The 26,071-nt window shown below is 48.4% G+C and overlaps 1 protein-coding gene across 5 annotated transcripts in view; it reads left to right on the top strand.

Annotated features, from left to right (window-relative positions):
- PAX7 (paired box 7) overlaps positions 1-26,071 on the top strand; it is a 165,798-nt gene that overhangs the window by 98,876 nt on the left and 40,851 nt on the right. For all 5 annotated transcript variants that reach the window (XM_083512698.1, XM_083512695.1, XM_083512697.1 and 2 more), the window contains 2 exons: positions 7,051-7,216; positions 8,887-9,083. In XM_083512698.1, coding sequence (XP_083368824.1) covers positions 7,051-7,216; positions 8,887-9,083 — 363 coding nt within the window. The remainder of the gene's footprint in view (positions 1-7,050; positions 7,217-8,886; positions 9,084-26,071) is intronic.

The raw sequence follows: 26,071 nt of genomic DNA, 5'->3' as shown, positions 1-26,071 counted from the left end.
GCCACTTGGGTCATCCAGCTCATTCTAGTATATACTGACAGGGCTTCCAGGTAGGGTGGAACCTCTCCCAGCCCAACCTGGAAAAGCCAGGGATCTTCTGTCACTGAGCCGCAGCCTCCTCCAATGACTTGGATGGACAGGAGACAGGAGCTGAAGGGTGTTGGGGAGTGGATAATCGCAGCCATACCCTGTTCTAAGGTTGCACAACCTTTCAAGATGATGCAACCCAAGAATATACAACAATAATAATTCGGGATGCATTGCAACCATCAATGCAGATCTCCAGGTGTTGCCTTTCAACTGGACCAGGGTTTCTCAAACTTGGGTCTCCAGCTGTTTTTGGACTACAACTCCCATCATCCCTAGCTTGTAGGACCAGTGGTCAGGGAAGATGCCAACTGTGGTCCAAAAACAGCTGGAGATCCAAGTTGGGGAAACCCTTAGGGTCCCTTCCAACTCTACAGTTTTTTTATTCTATTATTCATCTGTACACATACCTAGGCGATGCTTCAAGATCTTACATTGGAGTGACTTAAGTTGCATTTTCCGTGAAGCTGCATCATACTGACCGAACTTGCACCACTCCCTTGAAACTCGTGTTTTTGGTATTCCTAAATGCTCAGTTTTGGAGCATCCAGAACACCTCCTCCTCCTCACTGTCCTCCTCCAGAGTGACCCAAGGAATCAGTCCTCCATGGCCTACTCAACAGCCTTCTCGCTGATTGGCTCCTGCCAAAATTGACTTCCTTCTCAGTGGCTCAAAAGCTCCCCTTTCATGCCGATTGACCAGTTCTGGGACACTGGAGACAGGACCACTGCTGCAAAATCAGCAACGAGTCTTCAACCCTCCACAACCTGTGGTGCTGGAAAGTCCAACATGTTGGCTGGTGAGCTCAAGGCTTCAGCCCTTGCCTATTTCTGCAAATGTAGAGAAACCAAGATGACAGATCATTTCTGGGAAGACGAGTCTCTTCTCTCTGTTTCCACTTAACCAGCTTGCTTACCCTCCCATCGATCTTCCCTCAACATCAAGTCCTCATTAAGCTAAGGAGGCTCCCAACGGGACTTCTCTTCTCTCCCCATCCCCTTGCAAGAAGATCTCCACCTGACCTCCCTTTTCCCCTCCTTGCCTGACAAATTGTGGGAGGTGACCCAGAGCCGGTCTAATTTATTCCAGCCCCATCCCAGCAGGGAAGGGTCTGTGCAGCTGCTGGGTTGGGAGAGAGCGGAAACAACTGTCGACCACACCTCAGGCCTCCCTTGCATCAGGCTGAGTGCACCCTGAGCACATGTAACGTTTTGCTTTGCAGCATCGCACTGCTAAACTGCTATGAAAGTTAGAAGCCCTCCAATTAAGTCACAGGGTGCTGTGAAAGGGGATCAGGAAGCGAGAAGTGTCTGACAATGGCTCCAAGTTAATGTACAAAAATCTGAAGTGTATTATGATTTCTAGGAAGGAGAGAATTTGGGTTTTTTTAAACATATCAACAGTCATTTAACATAACTTCTTATCTTATACAATATTTTTGAGTTCCATCAGCACCTCTGATGATTGTCCGTTCTTTATCACATATTCTGCATTTCTTAATTTCTCTATTACTCTTAATGATCATTAACTAACAATTCTCCGCATAATCTTTCTTGTAATATTTCAAATAGTCCTCCTTACAAAACGTCTTGCAATCCTACTAGCGTAATCTGTTCATTACTATTTCTTTTCAGATAGTTCATATATTTACTCCAGTCTTCTAAGAATCTCTGGTCCCGCAGGTTTCGAATCCTTCCTGTTAATTTATCTAGTTCTGCGTAGTCCATCAATTTCATCCGCCATTCGCAAGGAGAGAATTTGAGGGCAAGGGAGATCCACAGCAATGTTTAGATTTGTCTCCCAGCTTTCTACACTCTATGACAGCCTGGATAGCTCAGTTGGTTAGAGTGTGGCGCTGATAACACCAAGGTTGCAGGTTCAATTCCCCATATGGGACAACTGCTTATTTCCTGCATTGCAGAGAGTTGAACTAGACGATCCCCAGGGTCTCTTCCGACTCTACAATTCTGTGTGGAACTGTTGGGCTTTTCATTGCCATTGCCCTGACTCTCAGATGACTTCATTTGCCCTCAGTGATGGTTGTCTTTTTGCCAAAACTCATTGGCTGACAATAGCCATCTGTGACACCACCCTGCTTGCTTAGTGACTCCTAATAGGCTGCTATCACTCTTGATTTAATCCTTATATTTTAAGGGTCTCTTGGGCCAAATGGGAAAGGAAAACATAGCTGTCATGGTTAGAAGATAGTGATATCCGTCTCTTCCACCATGAATCAGCCTGATCCTCTTTGAAACGGCTTTGGGGAGAGGAAACCTCTGAAAAGGAGCAATGTCGCCCACACCCAGTCGATGTGTTTTGCACTGAGGTGACAGGGCTGTGTTTTCATAGGCAAGTTTCTTCAGCTAATGATTTACACCTCCTCACCCGAGGAGTTTGCCATCTGTTTCTGGCAGATGGCAATAACAGAAGTCAGAGCAGAGTAGAAGTGGGAAAGGAGGGCATCTTTTGAAGAGAGTCTGTCCTCCATGGTTGGGACAAGAGTTTGTTTAAAACAGTCTCTTCATTCCATGTATCATATTTGTGGAGGGGGGAACCCACCTGTTTTGGGGAACAGAGCCTGAAGTCAGACTTCAAGGGGCCTTCAGCAGAGTGATCCTACTGGGCACCTCATCCCAAACACAAAGCCCTGGTCGCTGGATCCAAGAGATCTGTGTGGCCCTTCAGAAGGTTGAAAGTGGCCCTCAGGTTGCAAAGGCTTCCCTACCCCTGCTCTTCATCACTGTGCCACCTGTTGGCTCTCCAGGCAGACATCCAATGAGTGAGGCAGGAAGTGACATCTCCATGGCTTCTTCCTCCTCACCACCACAAGGTTTATCTGAGTCAGAGGCTGGTGGAGAAAAAAACAGTGGGTTTCAATGGTGAGCAGAACGAGCAGGTCTGGTGGGGGGGAGACTCTTATCAGTGGGACCCTCTAGGGGTGTAAAGGCCTAGCAGATGCCTCGCTGTGTCCATATCTACACCAGTCATGCCCCTCCCCCCTGCCAAAAAATAAAAAAAGAATTTGAGGAGTTCTGTAAAGGTTCTGTGAGTTGTTGTATCTCAGGGAGTTGTATCTCAGGGCTAGATGACATTTGGGCCCCTTCCAACTCTTCAGATGTATGAGATCCCTCTTCCCCTCCCGGAGCAGTTTAATAGCCAACACTTCTTCCCAGGGAACTCTGGGAATTGTAGCTCTGTGTAAGGAGAGTTTAGGGGTCTCGTCTCAGCACCGTTAATGAACCACAGCTCCCTCAATTCTTTGGGGGAAGTCTATTTAAAAGGGTGTCCTTATGAATGCCTTAAATCTATGGTGTATGTATGGCCCATGTCATCATTGGTGGAAGTGGTCTTTCGGGTAACACTGCCCCCCAAGCCAGGAACAAGGGGGCCAGAATCCCTCTGGGCTGTCTCCTCACTCCTCTCCCCTGTCTTCACAGTGCGAGTTTGATATCTGAAGGAATTGACGGTCACTCTGGGATTAACTCTCTCTCTCTCTCTCTCTCTCTCTCTCTCTCTCTCTCTTTTGGGTAACCCGATTCCCCTGGCAAGAGAATCTTTTTAGTGGCTGATAAAACCTTCACTGTGGTGGAGTGGAAACAGGTTCCCTTTGAAGTGGGTCTTGCATTTCCCTCTTGACGCTCAATCCTGTATATTTTAACCGCCAATAAACTGATTTATAAGCACATCTCTTTTTTCCTTCAAAAAAAAAAGTCTCTCCAGCCACCTTTCAAAGAATTGGCGAGAGGGAGGGGAATATTGCCAGCGCAAATGTCAGGGATGTATTTTGAATCTTCTTGCGGGAAGGAAGACAGGTCCCTTGAAAGGATATTAGCCACGGCAAGCCCATGAAACCTCCATGATTAGTGGCAGTCGAACAAATAAAGGAGCTGGATGTGTCCCAAAGGACTCTTGCATCATAGCATATCTGCCGCAGTTTCCTGGAGTTATCCAGCTAGCTTCTGCTGGAGAAACAATCCTTGGTTTCGTGGTTCCTTGTCCTTAATCAACAAGGTGAAAATCCTAACAGTATTAAATCCAGTTATCGTAATGGCACAAAATGATATGAAAATCGCCTGAAAAGTTACCAGTGGGTGTAATGTATCTAAGGAAGGGCTGTAGCTCAGCGGTAGAGCATCTGCTTTGAATGCAGAAGGTCCCAGGTTCAGTTCCTGGTATCTTCAGGTAGAGCTGGGAGAGACCTACTGTCTGAAATGCTGAAATGCTGCATTAAAAGCGAGTAGAGTTATGCTGAAATTTGCTAGGGACAGTAAAGGCAAGTGATGGTCTAGTTCAGGGATTTGGGCTGATGTTGTCAGACCTCGGCTCCCATCAGTCCCAGCTGCCAGCATGTCAGGGAGATGGGAGAGTTAGACTACAACAACATCCAGATGGCCACAGGTCGCCCATCCCTGCATTAAAAGATGGCATGGTTTTGATGGAGATCGGTAGGGGCAGTAAAGCCAAATGACCATCTAGTTCAGGGATGGAGAACCTGCAGCCCTTCAGTTGTTGCTGGACTCCCAACACCCATCAGACTTCATGGCAAGTGGCCAAGGGTGATGGGATCAGTGGTCCAACAACAGCTAGAGGACCACTGGTTCTCCATACCTGAACTAGACCATAGCTTGCCTTTATTGCCCCAAGCTACCTCCACCACAACTCTGACCATCACTTACCTTTACTGCCCCTAGATACCTTCATAACAGCTGGAAGGCACCATGTTCCCCATTCTCACCATAGGTTTAGGGTCCCTGGGGTAAGCAAGCTCTCTCTTTTGCTTGTCCCTAACCTGCTGGGAAGGGACGTGGGTGGCGCTGTGGGTTAAACCACAGAGCCTAGGACTTGCCAATCAGAAGGTCGGCCACGACGGGGTGAGCTCCCGTTGCTTGGTCCCTGCTCCTGCCAACCTAGCAGATCGAAAGCACGTCCAAGTGCAAGTAGATAAATAGGTATCACTCCGGCGGGAAGGTAAACAGCTTTTCCATGCGCTGCTCTGGTTCACCAGAAGCGGCTTAGTCATGCTGGCCACTTGACCCAGAAGCTGTACGCCGGCTCCTTCGGCCAGTAAAGCGAGATGAGCGCCGCAACCCCAAAGTTGGTCACGACTGGACCTAATGGTCAGGGGTCCCTTTACCTTTTTTACGGGGACTAGAATCTTGCTTCGTTTTTAAAGAAGGGGCCATAACTCGGTGGTAGAGCATCTGCTTTCTATGCTGAATTCCCTAGTCTTCTGCAGCATCTCTAGGTAGGGCTGGTAGGGATTCCCTGTCTGAAACCCTAGGGAGTAGCTGCCGGTCAGTGTAGACAGTGCTGAGTCCTATGGACCAAGAGTCTGACACTGTATAAAGCAGGTTCCTATGTTCTATGGATGGGGAAGTGACATATCCCAGTGGAAGAGCATCTTCTTTGCCTCCAGGAGGTCCTAGGTTGTAGCAGACCCAACATCTCATTTAGAAAGGGGTGGATCAATGTGAGACTACCAAAGGGAGAGCTAACTTTCCCTGCTTGGTCTTCTCAGCATGCCCGGAGTCGTCAACCAAACCTTTGTTAGAAACACACAGATCAGGCTCCCCAACTCAACGTCTCCACCACCCCTCCAGCTTTTAGGGGTTTTGTGTTGTTATTCAATTCCACTTCCCCCCTCTCCTGTTGCTGTGAAATTCAATCGGGACTCCCAGACCTCTAGGCCCTGGAGAACTCGGCAGCTGCATTCTCAACTGTCTCGAAAGCTTAGCCCCGTCCCTTTCTCAAACCAAGATCAGCCCTGAGAGTTTTTGGATTCAACTGAAAATGAGTTTTTTTTAAAATAAAAAATAAAAAACAGACACAGATTGCAGCTGGAATACATACGGTACAATTTGATTGGCTCAGATAATTGCGCACCAGGATTTATGAGGAGGGGAAATGGAGGGGGAGAGATTATGGGGGGGTTTCTTTAGCGATGATTCCTTCATTGCAGGGGGTTGGACTAGATGTTCTTTGTAAGGCTCCTTCCAACTCTATGATTCTAAGTTGGCTAGCTTTTAACAGCGGTGTCGTGCACAAAGGAAGCACGGATTGCCAGGAAATAATTCGGAAGGGTAGAAATGGCCCTGGTAAGCCAGAGTCGGCTCTGCTAATCCAATAGGATTTCCGGGGACTGATAATAAGACAGTGGTTGGCCACTGGCAGACGGGGGCCAAAGGAGGGCCTTCCTGTTTGCTGGCCTGCTCTGTCCTGACACCTAGTGGCCATTTTTTGTTTTGCATGGAGCCTGTGCAAGAATAGGCTTTTAGAAAAAGATGGTTCTGAAGGGTTGGAAGATGGTTTGCGACCAGGGTCAGATTTAGGTTTGATGAGGCCCTAAGCTACTGAAGGTAATGGGGCCCTTTATATGCCCAGCTGTCGTTTGTCAACAACAAATTGTCTCTGTTTTTTTGTGTTGAATATATGCTATCTGGTAATTTATGGACCTAATAGGTATCTAAAGCCATTTGCACATAACAAAATATGTATTTTATCGAAGTAATTCTTGAACTGAAATACAATTAAGAAGTATATTAATAGTGAAATACAATTAAGAAAAAGTTTATTAATGTGAAATAATTATTAAGTTCTAACTTAAAAGGATTTTTTATTCATAACAAACTTAATAATAAACATTGGAATTTGGCAATAACAAAGATCCCTTTAGAAACACAATTAACAAAGACTCATAATTTGGGGGGGGGGGCGGCAAGAGAATGGGTCTCTAAGCTATAGCTTGTTTAGGTTATACATAAATCCGGCACTGACTGGGGCAGGTGGTGATGGTTCCAGGGCGTCAGATCATTCATGGCACTTGCTCCCTTGACAATGACAATGCGGAGGGTCCATAGCTCAGGGGACGGAGACCCTTCTTTGCATGCAGAAGGGCTCGGGTTCAACCCCTTGGCATGTGTCTTCCCCCATAACTTCCTGCCTTCCTCTCTCCCTTCTCCCAGGTGTGGTTCAGCAACCGACGGGCACGGTGGCGCAAGCAGGCCGGGGCCAATCAGCTGGCAGCATTCAATCACCTGTTGCCGGGGGGCTTCCCTCCGACTGGGATGCCCACTTTGCCTCCGTACCAGCTGCCAGATTCAACTTACCCAACCACCACCCTTTCCCAAGGTGGGTGCTGTGGGCTTGGGTGGGAAAGTGGGTTGTTTCGATGGGTGGGTTGTGTCGGAAAATGCGTTCGATCAAGTGACTCCTCCGGAATCGCCTCCGTTCTCTCCTCCGATGATAATTAATGACCTGAGCCTCTGATAAGGTTCCAAGCATGTTCCCATTACAGAGTATCCAGCACAGGGAAGGACGAGAAATATGAGCTACATGCTAAGAGTTTTATTACTAAGCTACGCAGACAGAAAAGAAATAAATCCTCTCTCTGTGAGAGCAGAGAGCAACTGAACCACAAAGGAACAGGAAACCAGTAAACATCACATCCGTCTCCTGTCTTCCGTGAGACTTCCAACAGCCTGGGATGTCTGGAATGCAAAACAGAGTCTTTTGACCCCAAAGCACTGCACAGTGGCAACACACAGAAACCAACAGGTTGATGGATGGCGTTTATATCAAACCTCAAGGTGGCAGGCATGGTCCCACCCATCCCTCCTTGTTTAATCCTCTTAACAATCCTCTGAGGGGGCTTAGTCCGAGAGGCAGGGACTGGCCCAGAATCACCCAGTGAGATTCATGACAGAACATGGGGATTTGAACTCTGGTTCTCCCAGTTCCTAGTCTGACTGGCACAGAGTGGGCAGAGCCAGGGATTGCCTGAGCCAGAGCAAATCATAGCTGAGATCTTCTAGGGGCAACACTGAGACTCAGGGCTTACCCACAATTCCTCTGTTCCCACTGCTTTCCCCTGGGGAAAACCACTTGGAGCAACCAGCAATTTGGGTTGTCTCCTGCTCTGTAGACTGGCAGCTGCAGGTTCGATCCCTGCCATCTCCTGGTAAAAATCTCTTCCTGCCTTTACCCTGGCAAATCCGCAGTTTCTGTTCACACCTCCACGGGGCAAGGAGGAAGGAGTTCTTCTTGCATTGCCAAAGGCTCTCGGTGGCTCTGTTTCTTAACGGCCCTAGCGAATTCCTCTGCAGCTTGTATTTCTTGCTTCACAGCCCAGACAATCAAAATCCTACCATTTATTAATTTCTAGGCTTTAGAGGGGGTCCCACCCAAATCTATAACATGCCCCCCTTCTCTTTAGCAACAGGGACAGCTTTCCACAGCTGGGCATGAGAAAATAACAGGAGGTTACTAACAGCGTTCAGAGCGGTACATCAAAGCAAGATAGTTTGCTTCGGTTTAGTGCTAAATTGGTTTTCCCTGAGAAAAGAGTGGGGCAAGGAAGAAACCGCATAGACTCATCCCTAGAAAGCATGGGTCAAGCAGAAAAGTGGATAGCTCAGTTGATTAGAGTGTGCTGCTAATAATGCCAAGGTTGCAGGTTCAATTCCCATAAGGGACAGGTGCATATTCCTGCACTGGAGGGGGTCAGACTGGATGATCCTCAGGGTCCCTTCCAACTCGATGAATCCATGATTCAAGTGGAAGAGGAGGAGGGGGAAGGTGACAGGCAGGGCCACCCGCTGGATGAGTTGTAAGAAAGAATTTAGGGCAATGCCCCATTCACCCCAACGGACCAGACCTCCACTGAAACAGATGGTGGGAACATGATTTGGGCCTCAGGTCAAGATGGCGCCTCCATCATACCAGCCTTTCCCCAAAGGAACACAGTGATGGTCCGGTGATGACAGCCACCACTTCTAACCCGATGCTTCGTTTCCCCACAGATGGGGGCAGCACTGTGCACAGACCCCAGCCTCTCCCACCATCCACTATGCACCAGGGAGGGTTGGCTGCCGCCGCCGCAGACTCCAGCTCCGCCTATGGGACCCGACATGGCTTCTCCACCTACTCCGACAGCTTCATGAACCCCGCAGCTCCTGCCAATCACATGAACCCTGTCAGCAATGGCCTCTCCCCCCAGGTAGGCTGCTCACCTGTGTTTTGCTATCGTCTCCGGCCTAAACTGTAGGCAGGGCATGAGGAAACTGGGAGAACGCATGGCTGTTCCCACGTGTCCTTAGTTGAGCGCCGCAGTGTTTTGTTCATTTGCTTATTGTTGAAAGCCGGGATCGGTAGCCTGCAGCCCTCCAGAAGGCGTTGGACGGCAGCTCCCATCAACCCTACGCTGGCTGATGGAATTTGTAGTCCAACAATACTTTGAAAGCTACAGGTTCCCCATTTCTTATTTCCCCCCACTCTTCCCCAGAAGACTCCCAGAGTTGCTTACCAGTATCAGAAATGATTCCCTTTCCTCAAGCTTACAATCTAATAGCAGCGACACAAAAGGAAAGGGGATTGGAAGGGTGGAGGAAAGAAGCAAACCCAGTTACTAGTTCTTAGGCAGTTAAACAATTCTACAGGTCTGCAGCTGAGGCTAAACTGAGGCATTGCCAGGTCACCCAGTCAAAGACGGAAACAGAGCCCTTCAAGGAAGGAAGTGCCACCACATATTTGAGGACATCCCACGATGTCTGTTTAGCCCCGATTCTGTTGCAATCCAGACGCTGAGTAAAGGCCCTCTTACGCCTTCAGGACTTTGGCTTGCTGGCACAGGTGGTTTTAGGATTTGCTGTTGATCTACAGATGTAACGGTCAGCCTTGTTTTTTTGTGATTTGTCATGAAGGTTTTTTCCTTAAGCTGCTTTGAGATGTGACTTTACAGACAAATTAACCAGTGAATTCCGGTGTTGTATTTGGGAGTGACTGTTTTAAAACCATGAATGAATAGTTCCGGGTACTGTCTGCTAACTGCAATAGTGGGAGACGAATCATAGATACCAACATGCTTTGTCCACGCAGCTTCCTACTGCAATATGTTATTAGACAAATCTGCATATTATATTTATGGATGTGGCGGGGGACCTTTTGTCTCCCAGACATTGTTGGACTGCAATTCACATCAGCTCCACCCAGCATGATCAATCAGGGATGATGGGAGTTGTAGTCTGGCGATATCTGGAGGGACACAGGAGGACACCCATTCTTGTATTAGAAGAAGTCACGAGTTGTGATGGAGATAGCCAGGGGCAGTAAAGTTGGAAAGGACCACCAAACGTCATGTAGTCCAGTTTACTATGAGTGCAAGAATCACAGCTGAAGAATCCCTGAAAAGCACTGTGAAGGGAAGTCTGAGCCATCCCGATTAGTTGACAGAAAGAACACACCTTATATTTTCTTTGGGCCCAAACAAGTTCAAGGCCCATCAGTAATGCTGGATCCTTGCCCGGCCTGAAACCCTGGAGGGCCGTTGCTGCTGGTCAGTGTAGACAATTCTGAGCAAGATGGACCAAATAAGCAGCTTCCTTGTTGTTGTTGTTTAGTCGTTTAGTCGTGTCCGACTCTTCGTGACCCCATGGACCAGAGCACGCCAGGCACTTCTGTCTTCCACTGCCTCCTGTAGTTTGGTCAAACTCCTGCTGGTAGCTTTGAGAACACTGTCCAACCATCTCGTCCTCTGCCATCCCCTTCTCCTTGTGCCCTCCATCTTTCCCAACATCAGGGTCTTTTCCAAGGAGTCTTCTCTTCTCATGAGGTGGCCAAAGTATTGAGTCTCAGCTTCAGGATCTGTCCTTCCAGTGAGCACTCAGGGCTGATTTCCTTCAGAATGGATCGGTTTGATCTTCTTGCAGTCCATGGGACCCTCAAGAGTCTCCTCCAGCACCAGAATTCAAAAGCATCAATTCTTTGGCGATCAGCCTTCTTGATGGTCCAGCTCTCACTTCCATACATCACTACAGCTTCCTAACACGTGTTAAATCTATCCCCCAAGTGACCGCATTACAAATAGTACAGAATAGGTCTTTGGCAAAGTTAACCCACGGTCCTTAAGGGTGTTACATCACTAAAGGAGAGTGTGAGTGGCAGAGGGTGATTGCGTCAGGCCTTTTTTTTGACTTGGTTGGCTTCTGTCTCACTTCCTCTCCTCCCCTCCCTTTTTCTTCAGTGTCTGTTTAAGTGTAATAAGCATTTAAATGAAGTATTGCCTGACCAGGGATGGAAAGAAGAGGAGGAGGAGGAGGGAGAGATTTGGGAAGGAGGGGAGAGAAGTAGAAGGGGGTGTTAAATAGCAAAGAATTAGGGTGGGGGGAGGGAGAAGATCAGATGCAAATCACTAGTAGAAAGGAAATTATGTGCAATTACCCAGCAAAACTGGGCAGCTTCTGCCCACCCCTGCCAACAAGATCTCATTAATAAGCAGAAAATAAGATTGAAATGGTGTGTAAAAGAGGTGGAAAAATGAATTTGAATGCTGCATTTGTCCACAATTACCCCCTCGTTCACACATATTTTATTGCAATTTTTTTTATTATTATTCTTAATCTTTCCATCCCTCAAAGCAGATTGGGAACATCCTGGCATTATGGTTGCAGAGGGAGAGGCATTACGGATTTCCCTTTTTCTTTCCCTTCTGCCCCCCTGAAAGAGACTCTGCCCGCTCTCAAATTTGCAAAGGCCGGGCTGGCGGGGATCAGAATTCATTGCTTCGGCTTATCGCTGTGTAGGAACAAGTTCTTTTCCGGGGGGGAAATGCCCGACCTTCAATTGCGTGGCGAGGCGTCCTGCAATGCGTCTCTTTCTCTTTTTCCCTCTGTAGGCGGGAACGCAGGAAGCCGCCTTAGGCAGAGACAGGGCGTTCATCCACCTAGCTTAGTGGTGCCTGCACTGGCTGGCAGTGGCTCCGAAGGATTCCAGAGTGGATCTCCCCACCCCGCCCCACCCCTATTTGGGGGCTAAGCATAAGAAAAGCCTGCTGGATCAGACCAATGACCCACCTAGTCCAGCATCACCTTCTCAAGGGAGAATTTGGAGGAAGAGAGTTGTAATAATAATAATAATAATAATAATAATAATAATAATAATAATAATAATAATAATAATAATTTTTGAACGGTTTTGGGAGTCGGACGGACTCCCAGAACGGATTAAGTTAGAGAACCAAGGTATTGTGGAAGAGCACATGGGTGTGTGGAGTAGCTAATAATAATAATAATAATAATAATAATAATAATAATAATAATAATAATAATTTATTTGTACCCCACCCATCTGGCTGGGTTTCCCCAGCCGCTCTGGGTGGCTTCCCACAAAAATTAAAAATACATCAAAATGTCACACATTAAAAACTTCCCTGAGCAGGGCTACCTTCAGATATTTTCTAAATGTCAGGTAGTTGTTTATCTCTTTGACATCTGATGGGAGGGCGTTCCACAAGGCGGGCGCCACTACCAAGAAGGCCCTGGTTCCCTGTAGCTTTGCTTCTCGCAGTGAGGGAACCGCCAGAAGGCCCTTGGTGCTGGACCTCAGTGTCCGGGCTGAACGATGGGGGTGGAGACGCTCCTTCAGGTATACTGGGCCGAGGCTGTTTAGGGCTTTCAAGGTCAGCACCAACACTTTGAATTATGCTCGGAAACATACTGGGAGCCAGTGTAGGTCTTTCAAGACCAGTGTTATGTGGTCTCGGCGGCTGCTCCCAGTCACCAGTCTAGCTGTCACATTCTGGATTAGTTGTAGTTTCTGGGTCATCTTCAAAGGTAGCTCCAACATAGAGCGCATTGCAGTAGTCCAAGCGGGAGATAACCAGAGCATGCACCACTCTGGTGAGGCAGTCCACGGGCAACTAAGGTCTCAGCCTGCGTACCAGATGGAGCTGGTAGACAGCTGCCCTGGATACAGAATTGACCTGCACCTCCATGGACAGCTATGAGTTATGTTGGTAGCATCAACATGCAAGGGAGGGATAACATCAAAGAGCATTTCTCACCCCACACCCCCCCCCCCAAATGATCGAATTGGCACAGTCATTTTTACACTTCCATGGAGGAGGCACATTCCTTTTGGGAACATTGGCCTTCTGGATCAGACCCTTGGTCCATCTAGTCCAGCATCCTGTTCTCAAAGTGGCCAACCAGATGCCCCAATGGGCAGAATTTGAGCACAAGAACTTTCTCTGCTGTTGCCAGCAGCTGGTATTCAGAAACTTCACTGCCTCCTCTTGTGAAGGGAGAACATGGTTGTTATGTTTAGGAGCCATTGATAGCCCCCTCTTCCTCCACAAAGTCGTCTGATCCTCTTTTAAAGCCACTCCTGTGGCAGGGAGTTCCATAGTTTAACCATGTGCCGCACGAAGGGCTTTCTTTGATCTGCCCTGAATCTTTCAACATCCAGCTGCGTCGGATGCCCATGATTTCCAGTTGTTACGAAAGACGGAGAAAAACTTTTCTCCATCCGTTTCCTCCATGCCGTTTATCATTTCATAAACTTCTGTCACCTTGCCTTTTAGTAATAATAGTAATTATTATTATTATTATTATTATTATTACCCCACCCTGCCCAGCCAAGAGTGGGCTCAGGGCGGCTAACACCAAATAAAAAAACAATTGATTGAAATACAGCTGAAAAAACAAGATTAAAATACAACATGAAAACCTTAAAATGCAGCCTCATTTCAGTGGAAACTCAAATCAAATCAAAATTTTTTTGGGGGGGATGAAAACGTCAAGTCTTCACCAAGGCTAACTATCCAGACTGGTCCTACATGGGCCAGAAAAAAGCCAGGGAAGTCCCCAAATAGTTCTATCACAGAAGGAACTAAAAAGTCCCAAATGTTACAAATTGTCTTCCTAGGGGAGTCTCTCCTGGAACTTGAGCCTGCAAAGCAGCCACCCCCTCTTGCCTCCTGGCTCCCCCTGCCTTCCTTTAACTGTCTGCCGAGATCATAAGAAGACCCCACTCCAAAGTTCCATTGAGCCCAGCATCCTGTTACCGAATGCTCCATTTATGATTGTCCTGGATTGTCCCTCAAAACAGGTGGCAGTGGGGGCCACCAACGTGGATGGCTTCAGCAGAGGATTAGACAGAACCACGAAACCCAAATGCTATCCGTGGCTACTAGACCTTAAGATCCACAAATGACAACATTTTGGAGGTCCCAAGTCATAAGGTGGTTTTTCAGTACTGGCCCCGACTTGGTGGAACGCTCTGTCACAAGAGACTAGGGCCCTGCGGGACTTGACATCTTTCCGCAGGGCCTGCTGGACAGAGCTGTTCCTCCTGGCCTTTGGTTTGGACTCAGTCTGACCCTTATGTTTCCCTCCCCTTATGATTTTGACTTTTAAAATGAGGCTGCATTTTAAATTGCATTTTAACCTGTATTTTATTTTTTCGTATTATATTTTTACTGAAGTTTTATTGGTGTTAGCCGCCCTGAGCCCAGCTCTGGCTGGGGAGGGTGGGCTATAAATAAAAATTATTATTATTATTATTATTATTATTATTATTATTATTATTATTGCCACAATGGCTATGTTCTGCCACTTTCAGAGGTAGCATTTGCAAACCCTTGGTTGGGAGAGGGTTGCTGCCATCAGGTCCTGAGTGGTGCATCTTGCTGGCTACAGCTACACCCGTGTACAGTGGTACCTCGGGTTAAGTACTTAATTCGTTCCAGAGGTCCTTTCTTAACCTGAAACTGCTCTTAACCTGAAGCACCACTTTAGCTAATGGGGCCTCCTGCTGCTGCCGCGCCGCCAGAGCACGATTTCTGTTCTCATCCCGAAGCAAAGTTCTTAACCCGAGGTACTATTTCTGTGTTAGCAGAGTCTGTAACCTGAAGAGTCTGTAACCCGAGGTACCATTGTACTTGGGCCACATTTGCAGGTTAAAGAAAAGCCTGCTGGATCAGGGCCACAGGCCCATTTAGTTCAGCATCCTGTTCTGAAAAATGCCTTTGAGAAACAAGCGAGCAGGCTTGGTCTGTTGCTGGGGCCAGGGATGCTTCTGAAAACCAGTTTCTGGAAACGGCAGGAGCATAGCTGTCAGCCTTCCCTTTTTTTGCGGGAAATTCCCTTATTCCAGCGCCGTTTCTCACTGCTTCCCACTGCTATCCCAGATTGTTAGATATCCCATAGACTGTCCCCAGGACAGGTGAGGCTGCTGATCCCTTATTTTCAAGGCTGCTGATCCCTTATTTTCAAATCTGAAAGTTGACAGCTTTGGGCAGGAGCAGAGATGGCTCTTGGGATCGGGGCCTGCTTCCCGTTGGGCCATCTGGCCGGCCACTGTGACACCAGGATGCTAGGCTACATGGGCCATTGGCCTGATCCAGCAAGCCTCTTCTTTTATATGTATTTTTTTATTTTTGCATCAAATGGACTTCCTATTTCCAGAAGGCATTTGGAAACAGAGGCTCCAGTTTTTCTCTGCCTCTCCCCTCCTTCTTGCAGAAAGCTTCGCTGAGATCCCAACAGCTCAGTATCACATACAGCCCTCGCTCCGTAAACTTTTAACCTAAAGGATCCCACAAAGCTGGCATTTCTTTCCAGTAAACTTTTCCTTTCTTCCTTCATCCGCCCCCCCCCCCGCCCCCATCCAGAAGAGCCATCTGCTCCTGTCAGTTAGATTCCTGGGCTGAGGGCAGTGGGAAAAACCGGAGCAAAAACACGTCTCTCTCTTCGGCTTCTTTTTCTCATGTGAAAAGAGAGAAGTTTATTTTCCGAGTTGGGGCTCTGCCCTGGGATTTGAAGGATGGGGGTGGGGTGCACTGTAAGAGAAAAGAGGGGTTCCTGCAGGTGCCTTTGTAACAGAGATCGTTTCCTTTCGAAGCTGAAAGCCTTTTGAACTTTATAAATAAGGCCTGCTAAGCATGTGGACATCGATTTTCCAACTTTCCCCCCATTTATTTTTTGGTATATATTTATTTACAAATAAAATGCAACAAAATATAGTAGTAGATGGCAAATGAAATGCAATAGAAGTAGAATAAAATAAGCTATCGGGAGCCAAATATATAGGAAAAGAATTCCATTGCAAATTCACACGTAATGAATTAATATTCCAAAAGTTCCATGTACAACAAATAGGTTTACATTCTCCTGTACCTTATTAAAGGTAAAGGGGCCCCTGACCATTAGGTCCAGTCGTGACCTATTCTGGGGTTGTGGCGCTCATCTCACTTTATTGGCCGAGGGAGCCGGCGTACAGCTTCCGGGTCATGTGGCCAGCATGACTGAGCCGCTTCTGGCGAACCAGAGCAGCACATGGAAATGCTGTTTACCTTCCCGCCAGAGCGGTACCTGTTTATCTACTTCCACTTTGACGTGCTTTTGAACTGCTAGGTTGGCATAAGCTGGGACCGAGCAATGGGAGCTCACCCCATCACGGGGATTCGAACCGCCGACCTTCTGATCAGCAAGTCCTAGGCTCTGTGGTTTAACCCACAGCGCCACCCATGTCCCTTGTACCTTATTACTCCAGCGCATTATGAAAAGGCTGCATTTTTCAATGAAATTGTTGTCTGCCTTCTCTGGTTGTCACCATATATGTAAGTTTCACCATACAAACTATGTCCCATCTTTATTTTTCAACTTTGATTTCCCCCCCCCCTTTCATTTTGCAAAAGGCCCCACTAATTTGGCAGTTTTGATTGGAACAATTTTGTCACTCCCTGGGCTATTATTATTATTGTTTATTACATTTATATCCCACCTTACTTCTTCTGAGGCTCTCAAAGTAGCATACATAGTTCTCCTATCCATTTTATCCCTACAACAACCTAGCGAGGTAGCCTAGGCAGAGAGTGAGTCACCCCCCCCCCATGGCTGAGTAGAGATTTGAACCCTCGTTTCCCAGGTCCTCATCCAGCACTCTAACCACTGCACCTCAGTGTCTCTAGGGATGGGGGGATGGAGAGAGAAAGAGAATTTTAATTTAGTTTGCATTTGAAGATGAATTTATCAGGTTGGCTCATCCTGAAAAGTGCATGAGCCGAAATGCAGCCATTTTTTCACAGAATCATAGAATTGGGACCCTGAGGGTCATCTAGTCCAAAATCTCAACTAAAGCATCCATGTCCGATGGCCATCCACCCTCCGCTTAAAAACCTCCAAGAAGGGAGAATCCATCTCCTCTGTTCCACTGCCGAACGGTTCTTAGCATCAGAAAGTGATTCCTAATATTTAGTCAGAATCTCCCTTCTTGTAACCTGGATCGGGTCCTGCCCTCCAGAACAGCAGAAAACAAGCTTGGTCCACCCTCCAATGTGACATTTTGAAATGCTGTTCCGCAGCCTGCATATAACTGCATATGTTGGTGGAAATGGCATGCAAAACATGGCAGATAAACTCGCTTTGCAAAAAATGTGTACATGTCAGGGGCGGGTGACAGGAGCAGGCTAGTACTAGCTCGCACAGTGTCAGGGAAGTTAACTCTTAATTCAAAGAAACAAGCAGCGTGAGAGCGCAGACCTAGTGAGCACAGCAACTCTTCCCCGTAGATCATACCCCAATGAGGCAGTTGTGAGGACTGAAGGTCTCTGTTTTCCCACAGTTGCCTAAGCCTCCTCCTCCCTCTGATCCTTCCCCAGCAATCAGAGACTCCATCAACATGCCTGTCCCTGCTCCTCCCTATTCATACTGCCCTCTTCTGGTTCTAGGAGACCAGCAGGAAGGGGAGCTGATTGCAGCAGGAGGTGAAGACCCCCTGACTTCTTCAGCAGCCTGCCTGACTCTGTCTCTTGCCCCCCCCCACCCAGCCTCTGATTCTGCCTCTGATTCTGGACTGCTGTCTGCCACAGCCTCTTCCTGCTCACTAAAGCCTGTTGCCTCTTCAGCTTCTGACACCTCCTCCTTCCAGTCTTCTCCCTCTGTTCATTTATCACCATCCCACCACCAATCCCCTGGCTCTGAGCTTGCTTCCTTTGGGGTTCCCTAGCTGGTGCCTCCCAGCTCTCTTCTGCATCCAGCCAGTGTATGACGGAACACCATTATAAGTTCACACTAGAATACTGGTGAATTTTCATGAGGGAGAGAGAGAGAGAGCGCACATAAGCAGAGAGGAAGTTGGAGAAAGTGAGGGAGAGGAATCAAGCCGAGGCTGGGTACGTCTTCCCTTTTCTTCAATAGGGTTCCCGCTTCATGCTTGCAGCTTGAAATGGCAACACTTCTTTTACGAGGTTGTTTGTGGCTTTAATCGAGGAGCTAAAAGGGTTGCCTTTCAGCCGGCTGAAGATCTTTGGTTAAAGCTCAGCACGCGTCACAAATTGAAGCCATGCACGGTGAGAAGTCAAGAACTGCTGAGATCAATGGGTCTTGATCCTGGGATTGCAGTCCCGCTGGTCATAATGAATTGCTTATTATGCTTTTGCTATCCGGCATGTGTCTGTCTGTATAAAACAATGCATTAATGCGGCTGGTGTTCCTCCAGCACCCCTGATCATTTTTACTGCCCTTGTCTACCTCTTTTTAGACGGTCAGTGAAGACAATAGCACGATGGGCTGACATACAGAGTCAGCCCATCCAGCTATTGTCTTCACTGAATGTCTAAAAGGCATTTTCCTCTTTATATGAGCCTTTTATTCAAAACCCAAATAAGGAATAGGATCCTACTTAGAGGGGGGCGGGTTTGGGGGGGAGGACCATAGCTTAGTGCTGGAGTCCCTGGTCTGTATGCAATTGAGAGGGTGCCCTGCTCCCTGAAACCTCAGAGAGCTGCTTCCAGTCAGTGTCGACAATACTAAGCCAGATGGAGCAGTTCCTGATTAATTTAGCCCCACGTCAGCCTCCAGAGTCCACATTTGGGACTGCGTCTTGCGGCATTTTCTGAAGGGCTTTTGTCGCCGTCTTTTTGTGTGTGCCTGGGGCCTTCAGAGCGACTGAGCGATGCCGCCTTGGCCGAGAGAGAATTGAAACGCCTTTTTCCCCCCTTTCCTTTTTTTTTTATTGTCCTGCTTTATGTGGATTAATCAGGGAGCCTGGGAGACGGGTTCAGGCAGGCCAGATAGAGGGAGAGAAAATGAGAGATTAGCACATTAACGCTGGAGCGAAGAGCGGGAAGAGGCAGGCGACCTCTGGAATTCGGAGGCGGGCGGGCCATTTGGACGGGCTGGAGTGACCCAAAGAGAACTGCATGTGGGGGAGCCAGGAGGAGGCATTGGGCAGAGGAAGCCCAACCGGGGGAGGGGGGGGAGGAGAGGCAGGGGAAGAAGGTGCCAAGGATGGAAGCCATTCAAATAAGGAGGAGACACGACTCTGCCAAGTATCTGGGAAGATGGATGCAGAATGTGTATATAGGAAGCCACCTTATCCCAGGGAGGGTGGCTGGGTGTCCCGTTTTTGCAGAGGACAGTCCTCTCTTTGAAGGGCTGGCAATCCTCTCTTTTAGGAACAGAGAACCTGTTCCAGACTGAGGGCCAGATTCCCCATGGTGGTAGCTGTCAGGGGCCGCATGTGGGTGGTGGGTGGGACTAGAAACGAAGGTGGAGCAATGGATTTTGCCCTTGTGTCTTAGGAGGTGGAACACTAGTGCTCCATTCACAATGTGACCCCAAGGATATCTTCCAGACAGGCAAAAAGCGCTCGAGGAGGGTATGAAGTAGAGCTGGTGAGAGGTGCAAAGGAAGCTTCCTTTATGCTGAGCCAAACCACCTGGGATGTTCTGCATGCAAAGCAGGTGTTCTGCCATGGGCCCATCTAGCTGAACACAGATGGGCAAGAACTGGTAGGAGGACATTAGATTATGTAGCTCATGCATTAGTTACTTCAAGATGGGATTGCTGCAATGCTCTCTATGTGGGGCTTCCCTTATACTTGATCCAGAAGCTGCAGTTAGTCCAGAATGCTGCAGCATGATTGCTGATAGGAGTGAGGCTCAGAGATCTGCGATTGGCTACTGGACCAACTTCAAGGTGTCCCTATTAGTATATATACAACTGCAGCTTCTGGATCAGGCTCAAGGGAAGCCCCACGTAGAGTGCATTTTAGCAATCCGGTCTTGAAATAACCTAACTCATGAACCATTCTAGGATGTCCCTGTTTGCATTGGAGAAATGTTGGAGGCTACGGAATAGGGCGTCCCTGTTTTCATTGGGGAAACGTTGGAGAGTGTAGCCAGGATTTCCTGTTCCAGACTCCAGCCTCAGTTGGTAAAAGGCATTTCTTGCCAATGAGGCTCCCCGAGCCTCTGTGGACAGAGCTGGACCCAGAAGCACCCCCAAACTGCGAACCTGCTCCTTCAGAGGGAGTTCAACTCATTCCAGGGTAAGCAACTGACCAATTTCTCAGGCACAGGAGCTACTCAGTGCCTCTGTCTTGCCAGGATTCAAGGTCAGCTTCTTTTTTCCTCATCCAAATCACCGCTGAGTCCAGGCAGTGGCCCAGGGACTGCTCAGCCTCTCCTGATTCAGATGCTATGGGGAAACGTGAGACCAGTTTTCCTACGAGATCACCTTACTCCATATGTGCCCATTCGGCCTCTTCAATTGGTGGAACTGGCACTGCTACACGTGCCACGTCATACCCATTCCATGTGTGTAAGAACTCGATCGCTCAGTGTGGCAGCACCTGCCCTGCGATGGGGTGAGCTCCCGTTCTCAGTCCCAGCTCCTGCCAACCTAGCAGTTTGAAAGCACATCAAAATGCAAGTAGATAAATAGGTACCACTCTGGCGGGAAGGTAAACAGCATTTCCATGTGCTTCTCTGGTTTGCCAGAAGCAGCTTAGTCATGCTGGCCACATGACCCAGAAGCTGTCTGCAGACAAACGCCGGCTCCCTCGGCCAGTAAAGCGAGATGAGCGCCACAACCCCAGAGTCGTTTGCGACTGGGCTTAATAGTCAGGGGTCCCTTTACACACACACACACACACACACACACACACACATATAGCCATAAATTTTTTTAGTGATATGTTTTCGGCGTTGTTGTTTTTTGAAAATGGTCTTCCTACAACTAAGCAGTGCATACATGTTAAGAAATAAAATAAATAAATAAATGGGGACCCAGGAAGCTGCCCTCTACCAAGTCAGACTGTTGGTCCATTGAACTCAGTATTTTGTACTATGACTGGCAGTAGCTATCCAGAGCTTCCGGCAGAGAACGTTCCCAGCAATCAAACCAGGGCCTTTCTGCGTGTTAGAACAGCCCCGCAGACACGTGATTCTTTGGCTCAGGCAGGCAGGCAGAAGATCAGCCATCCTAGCGGGGTCCGCGGTCAGCAAATGAGTAAATTGATCAAAGGTGTCCATGGCTAGAGCTTTGATGATAAGCCCTGGTCTTTAAGCTTATCGCACCCGGGAAATGAGGGGTATCTCATTGCAGTCAATAAGGACCTGAAAAGGGATCATGGGACTCTCTGGGAGCTGCGGGAGAGATAGGGGTGCTTGGGGAGAAAGAGGGAGGGCTTGCGATCTAATCTCAGTTAAGCAGCCAAAGGGGGGAGAGAGAGAGAAAATCCTTGCTACACTCTTGGGAACCGGACAAAGGGGAAATGTGCAGGGTTTTCAACCCACCTACCCCCCACTCTGACTCCGAGTGAATTGTTTTCCTGCATAGGCGAGCTTGAGACTGATTAGCAGCTGCTTGGACTGCAGAATGCCCTGGGGTCCAGCCCAGGGGAGGAGGAGGAAGGATAGAGAGCTGCCTCTAACAACTGGAGCCAGTGTGGTGCAATGGGACACAGTGTCGGACTAGGACCTGGGAGAGCCCAGGGTTCAAATCTGCAGCTCCCTGGGTGACCCTGAGCCAGTTGCTGCCTCTCAGTCAAACCTACCTCACAGGGTTGTTGTGGAGATTAAATGAGGAGGGGGAGAACCATGTACACCACCGTCAGAGAGAGGAGGGGGTGTATATGCAGTAAATGAATGAGTGGAAGGATGAACTAGTCTACTGTACAAAGGCAAAATGTATACCTGTTGCTCCACCCACATTTTCATCTGGCCCCGCCCCTACTGGCATATGCCTGCCCCCCCCCCACACTTTTGATGGGAATGTGGCCCTGACAGTCAGTGTAGGAGATACTGAGCTAGATGGACTGATGGCTTCACGCAGCAAAAGGCCACTTCCTGTGATTCCAGGTTCGATTCCTGTCTTCTCCTGGTTGGGCTGGAGAAGCTGCTGCCAGTCAGTGTCGACAATATTAGGTAGATGGGCCAAAGTTCATCAGAAAGCAGTTTGCTATGTTCCTGTGCAAGATGAGGCACCATGTGTCAGCGATGCTGCAGTGCCACAATTCCTGTTCTGGGCATAGGTTCTGATGATGATGTTGACTACTACTATTTTATTTATTTATTTGCATTCTACCTTTTCCATGGATCAGGACTCAAGTCAGCTCACGCAAATTAAAACTCAGACAAAAGATGAGAAGCAGAAAACATTTAAAAGATAACTGTTAAGAATAAACTCTAATAGAATTAAAACAATAAAAAACCCCAAATCTGTTAGAATATAGATAATAAAAATAGCACAGCAGTATTAAGGCCCTTTCCTTAAAAAACAGTCAGTTCCCAAAGGCCTTTGCCCACCTGCCTGTCTGTGAAAGGACAACAAGGAGGGAGCCAGCCTAGCCTCTCTAGGAAAGGAGTTCCCAAGTTGCCTGGGGGCAGCCACTGAGAAGGCCCTGTTCTGCGTCCCCACGAAGTGTGCCTGTGAGGATGGCAAGACTGAGGTAACAGCCTCCCCTGACATTTTCAGAGCCCAGGCAGGTTGTTGTTGTTGTTGTTGTTGTTAGATAATACAGTCCTTCAGATAGTCAGATAGTATGGGCCTAAGACATGTACTAGATGGCCTCCCAACTCTATGATTCAATATCATATATACATACGTAAAATAACTGCAAGAATTTAAATGGAGCTGGAACGACAACATCAAGCTGAACCACAATGCAGGATAAAATACCCTCTAGCAGCTGATACAATGCTATTTAAAATGGCAGGTGTCAGTCTGTATTAGAGAAGCCACTGTCAGCAATGGGAACAATCCCCCCATTGCCAATCATTGCAGTACAGGGGAGGTGGTGGGAGGGTTCATGGAAATGGCAACTGTGGAACTCCCTTCCACAGGAGGCCGTGGTGGTCACCAATTTGGATGGCTTTAGAAGTTGATCAGACAAATTAATGGAGAAGAGGGCTACTGATGGCCATGATGGCTTGCTCCACATTCATCTTCAGAGGCAGCAAAACTTCTGAAGACCAGTTGCTGGAAACTCCAGGAGGGGAGAGTTTTGCTCTCGTGCTCCTGTTCTCCTTGCTGATTTCCCACAGGTATCTAGCTGTCCACTGCGAAAGCAGGATGCTGCAGTAAAAGGGCCGTTTGCTCAGTCCAGCAGGATCTTATTATACTCAGCTGTGGGGAGGGAAGAGAGCAGCGGCCCAGGGAGGGTGAATCCCCCCCTCCGTACGTGTCCTTGCAATCAAATAAACAAATATATGACTCCCAGCTTGATTGGCAGCCATGCATTAGCCCCGCGTGTCGCTAGTTAGCCCCTAAGCCAGGGGTCATTGCCGCCACATCTTGCGACTGCAGATTCCGTAAACTCGTTCTGTGCGGTGCAAAGGAGTCTTTTTGCTTTGGCCCATGCTCTTGTCGGTCAAGCACACTGCATGATGAGCCAAGCTCTAGGATTGGAAGAGAGGTAGACAACCTTTCCCTCTGCCCATTTACTTCACGCCACGTAAGATCATGGGAAGAGAAGTTCAGCATCTTCTTCTCACTGTGACCAGCCAGGGGCCACAATGGTAAGCCTGTAAGTATGATATGAGAGCAAGGGCAACACTCTCCCCCCTTGTGGTTCCCAGGTATTCAGCAGCATATACTCCCTCCAATAGTGCAGGTAGCCACTGACATCCATTCCCTCCTCCATAGATTTATCTGGACCCCTTTTGAACCTTTCCAAGTTGATGGCCACCACTGCTGCATCTTATGGGAGCAAGTTCTGCAGTTTTTGCTGAGATCTAAAGGGGTGGCGCTGTGGGTTAAAAAAACCACAGAGCCTAGGGCTTGCAGATCTGAAGGTCGGCAGTTTGAATCCCCGCTATAGGGTGAGCTCCCTTTGCTCGGTCCCTGCTCCTGCCAACCTAGCAGTTCGAAAGCACGTCAAAGTGCAAGTAGATAAATAGGTACCACTGTGGCAGGAAGGTAAATGGCATTTCCGTGCGCTGCTCTGGTTTTGCCAGAAGCGGCTTAGCCATGCCGGCCACATGACCCGGAAGCTGTACGCCGGCTCCCTCGGCCAATAAAGCGAGATGAGCACCGCAACCCCAGAGTTGTCTGCGACTGGACCTAATGGTCAGGGGTCCCTTTACCCTTTACAAAGGGGTTGTATCCCGTGCCAGTCCAACTCAATGAAGTTAAGAGGTCCATCAATTTCAGCAGGTCTACACTGAATAGTTGCATACAGCTCAGGGTGCTGAGCTAGATTGGCTTTGGGGCCTGATCTAGGACTCATCTGATGTTCTTCCATGGAAACCAGTTCAGCTGTGCTGGAAATGTCCAAAATTGTGGACAAGGAAGCTATCAACAATGGTTATGTTCTCCCTTTGCGGTCAGAGGCATTAATGCTTCCGACTGTAGCTGGAAATCACAAGACCCTTCTTGTGGGGTTTCCATAATGGGCACCTGGTTGGCCACTGTGACAATAGGCTGGACGAGATGGGCTCTTGCCCTGATCCAGCGGGAGTCTCTACTTATGTCCTTCTGAGATGAGCTTATTGACTCAGAGACGGAGACCTCTGATGAGGAGGCTGACATGATCAGATGGCCAAATGACAGCCAAGAGTTTTGTAGCACTTTAAAGATGGAGGATATAGACGCGGGTGGCGCTGTGGGTTAAACCACAGAGCCTAGGACTTGCCAATCAGAAGGACGGCGGTTCGAATCCCCGCGACGGGGTGAGCTCCCGTTGCTCGGTCCCTGCTTCTGCCAACCTAGCAGTTTGAAAGCACGTCAAAGTGCAAGTAGATAAATAGGTACCGCTCCGGCGGGAAGGTAAACGGCGTTTCCGTGCGCTGCTCTGGTTTGCCAGAAGTGGCTTAGTCATGCTGGCCACATGACCCGGAAGCTGTGCGCCGGCTCCCTCGGCCAATAAAGCGAGATGAGCGTGCAACCCCAGAGTCAGTCATGACTGGATCTAATGGTCAGGGGTCCCTTTACCTTTACCTTTACCTTTACCTAAAGATGGCGGATAGGGCTGTCAGTGGTTACTAGCCACAATGGCTCGGCCTCCACGCGTGAAGGCGGTAAATGCTTCTGAACAGCAGTTGCTGAAAACCACAGGAGGGGCAGAGTGCTGCTGTGCTGTCCTTGACGGTTTCCCATAATGGGCACCTGGTGGCCCACTGTGAAAACAAGATGCTAGACTAGATGGGATGGTGGACTGGATTGGTGTGATCAAGCAGACTTTTAAGGTGTTCTTCCAACTCGACAGTCAGAGGCAACATGCCTCTGAATCCCACTTTCTGGGAACCACAAATGGCGAGGCTTCGTCTTGTGGTTTTCCCATGGGAGGGGGCATCTCACTGGCCACTGTGGGCAAAGGACGCTGGACTAGATGGGCCATTGGCCTTATCCAGAAGCCTCTTTTTCAGTTCGTGGGGCCATGCTGAGAACAGGGTAAGAACTAGGTGTGCAATTGGCCGGATCCAGCCAGCTCTTCGTACGTTCTTATGTTTCCCCTCATCTTCCAGAACCTGATGCAGCCAGATCCTCTCTCTCTCTCTCTCTCTCTCTCTCTCTCTCTCTCTCTCTCTCTGCATTTTTCTTCTCTATCTCCTGCTCTTCCTCCCTCTCTCCATTTGATGTCGAAGAGAAAGCTGTCTGCCACTCCAGCGCGTCTCTACCGAGAAGGGATCAGAAGTTTCAGCGAGCGTTTCGGCGCCTCTCCTTTGATCCATGTCCTGAGGCCCGCTTGACGGCAGGGAGAAGGGAGATGAGGGGGGGCGGAGAGAAAAACACGAGACAAAACGAGTCACTCAAAGTGATTCCTGACAACTGTCTCCTTGCGATAAGGAAGCGCTGTGTGTCTTGGGTTCCCCCCCCCCTCGCCACCCTTTATTTTTTTAATACCTCTCCTCCGTTTCCATAACCGCTTTAAACCCAGAAGAGAAACCAAGTGTTATTTTATTTTATTTTATTTTATTTGCAA

This window comes from Podarcis liolepis, assembly GCF_965112155.1.
Source record: "Podarcis liolepis genome assembly, chromosome: 7".
NCBI lineage: Eukaryota > Metazoa > Chordata > Lepidosauria > Squamata > Lacertidae > Podarcis > Podarcis liolepis.
The sequence above is the reverse complement of the archived record's forward strand: the minus strand, read 5'-3'. Positions and strand labels throughout refer to the sequence as shown.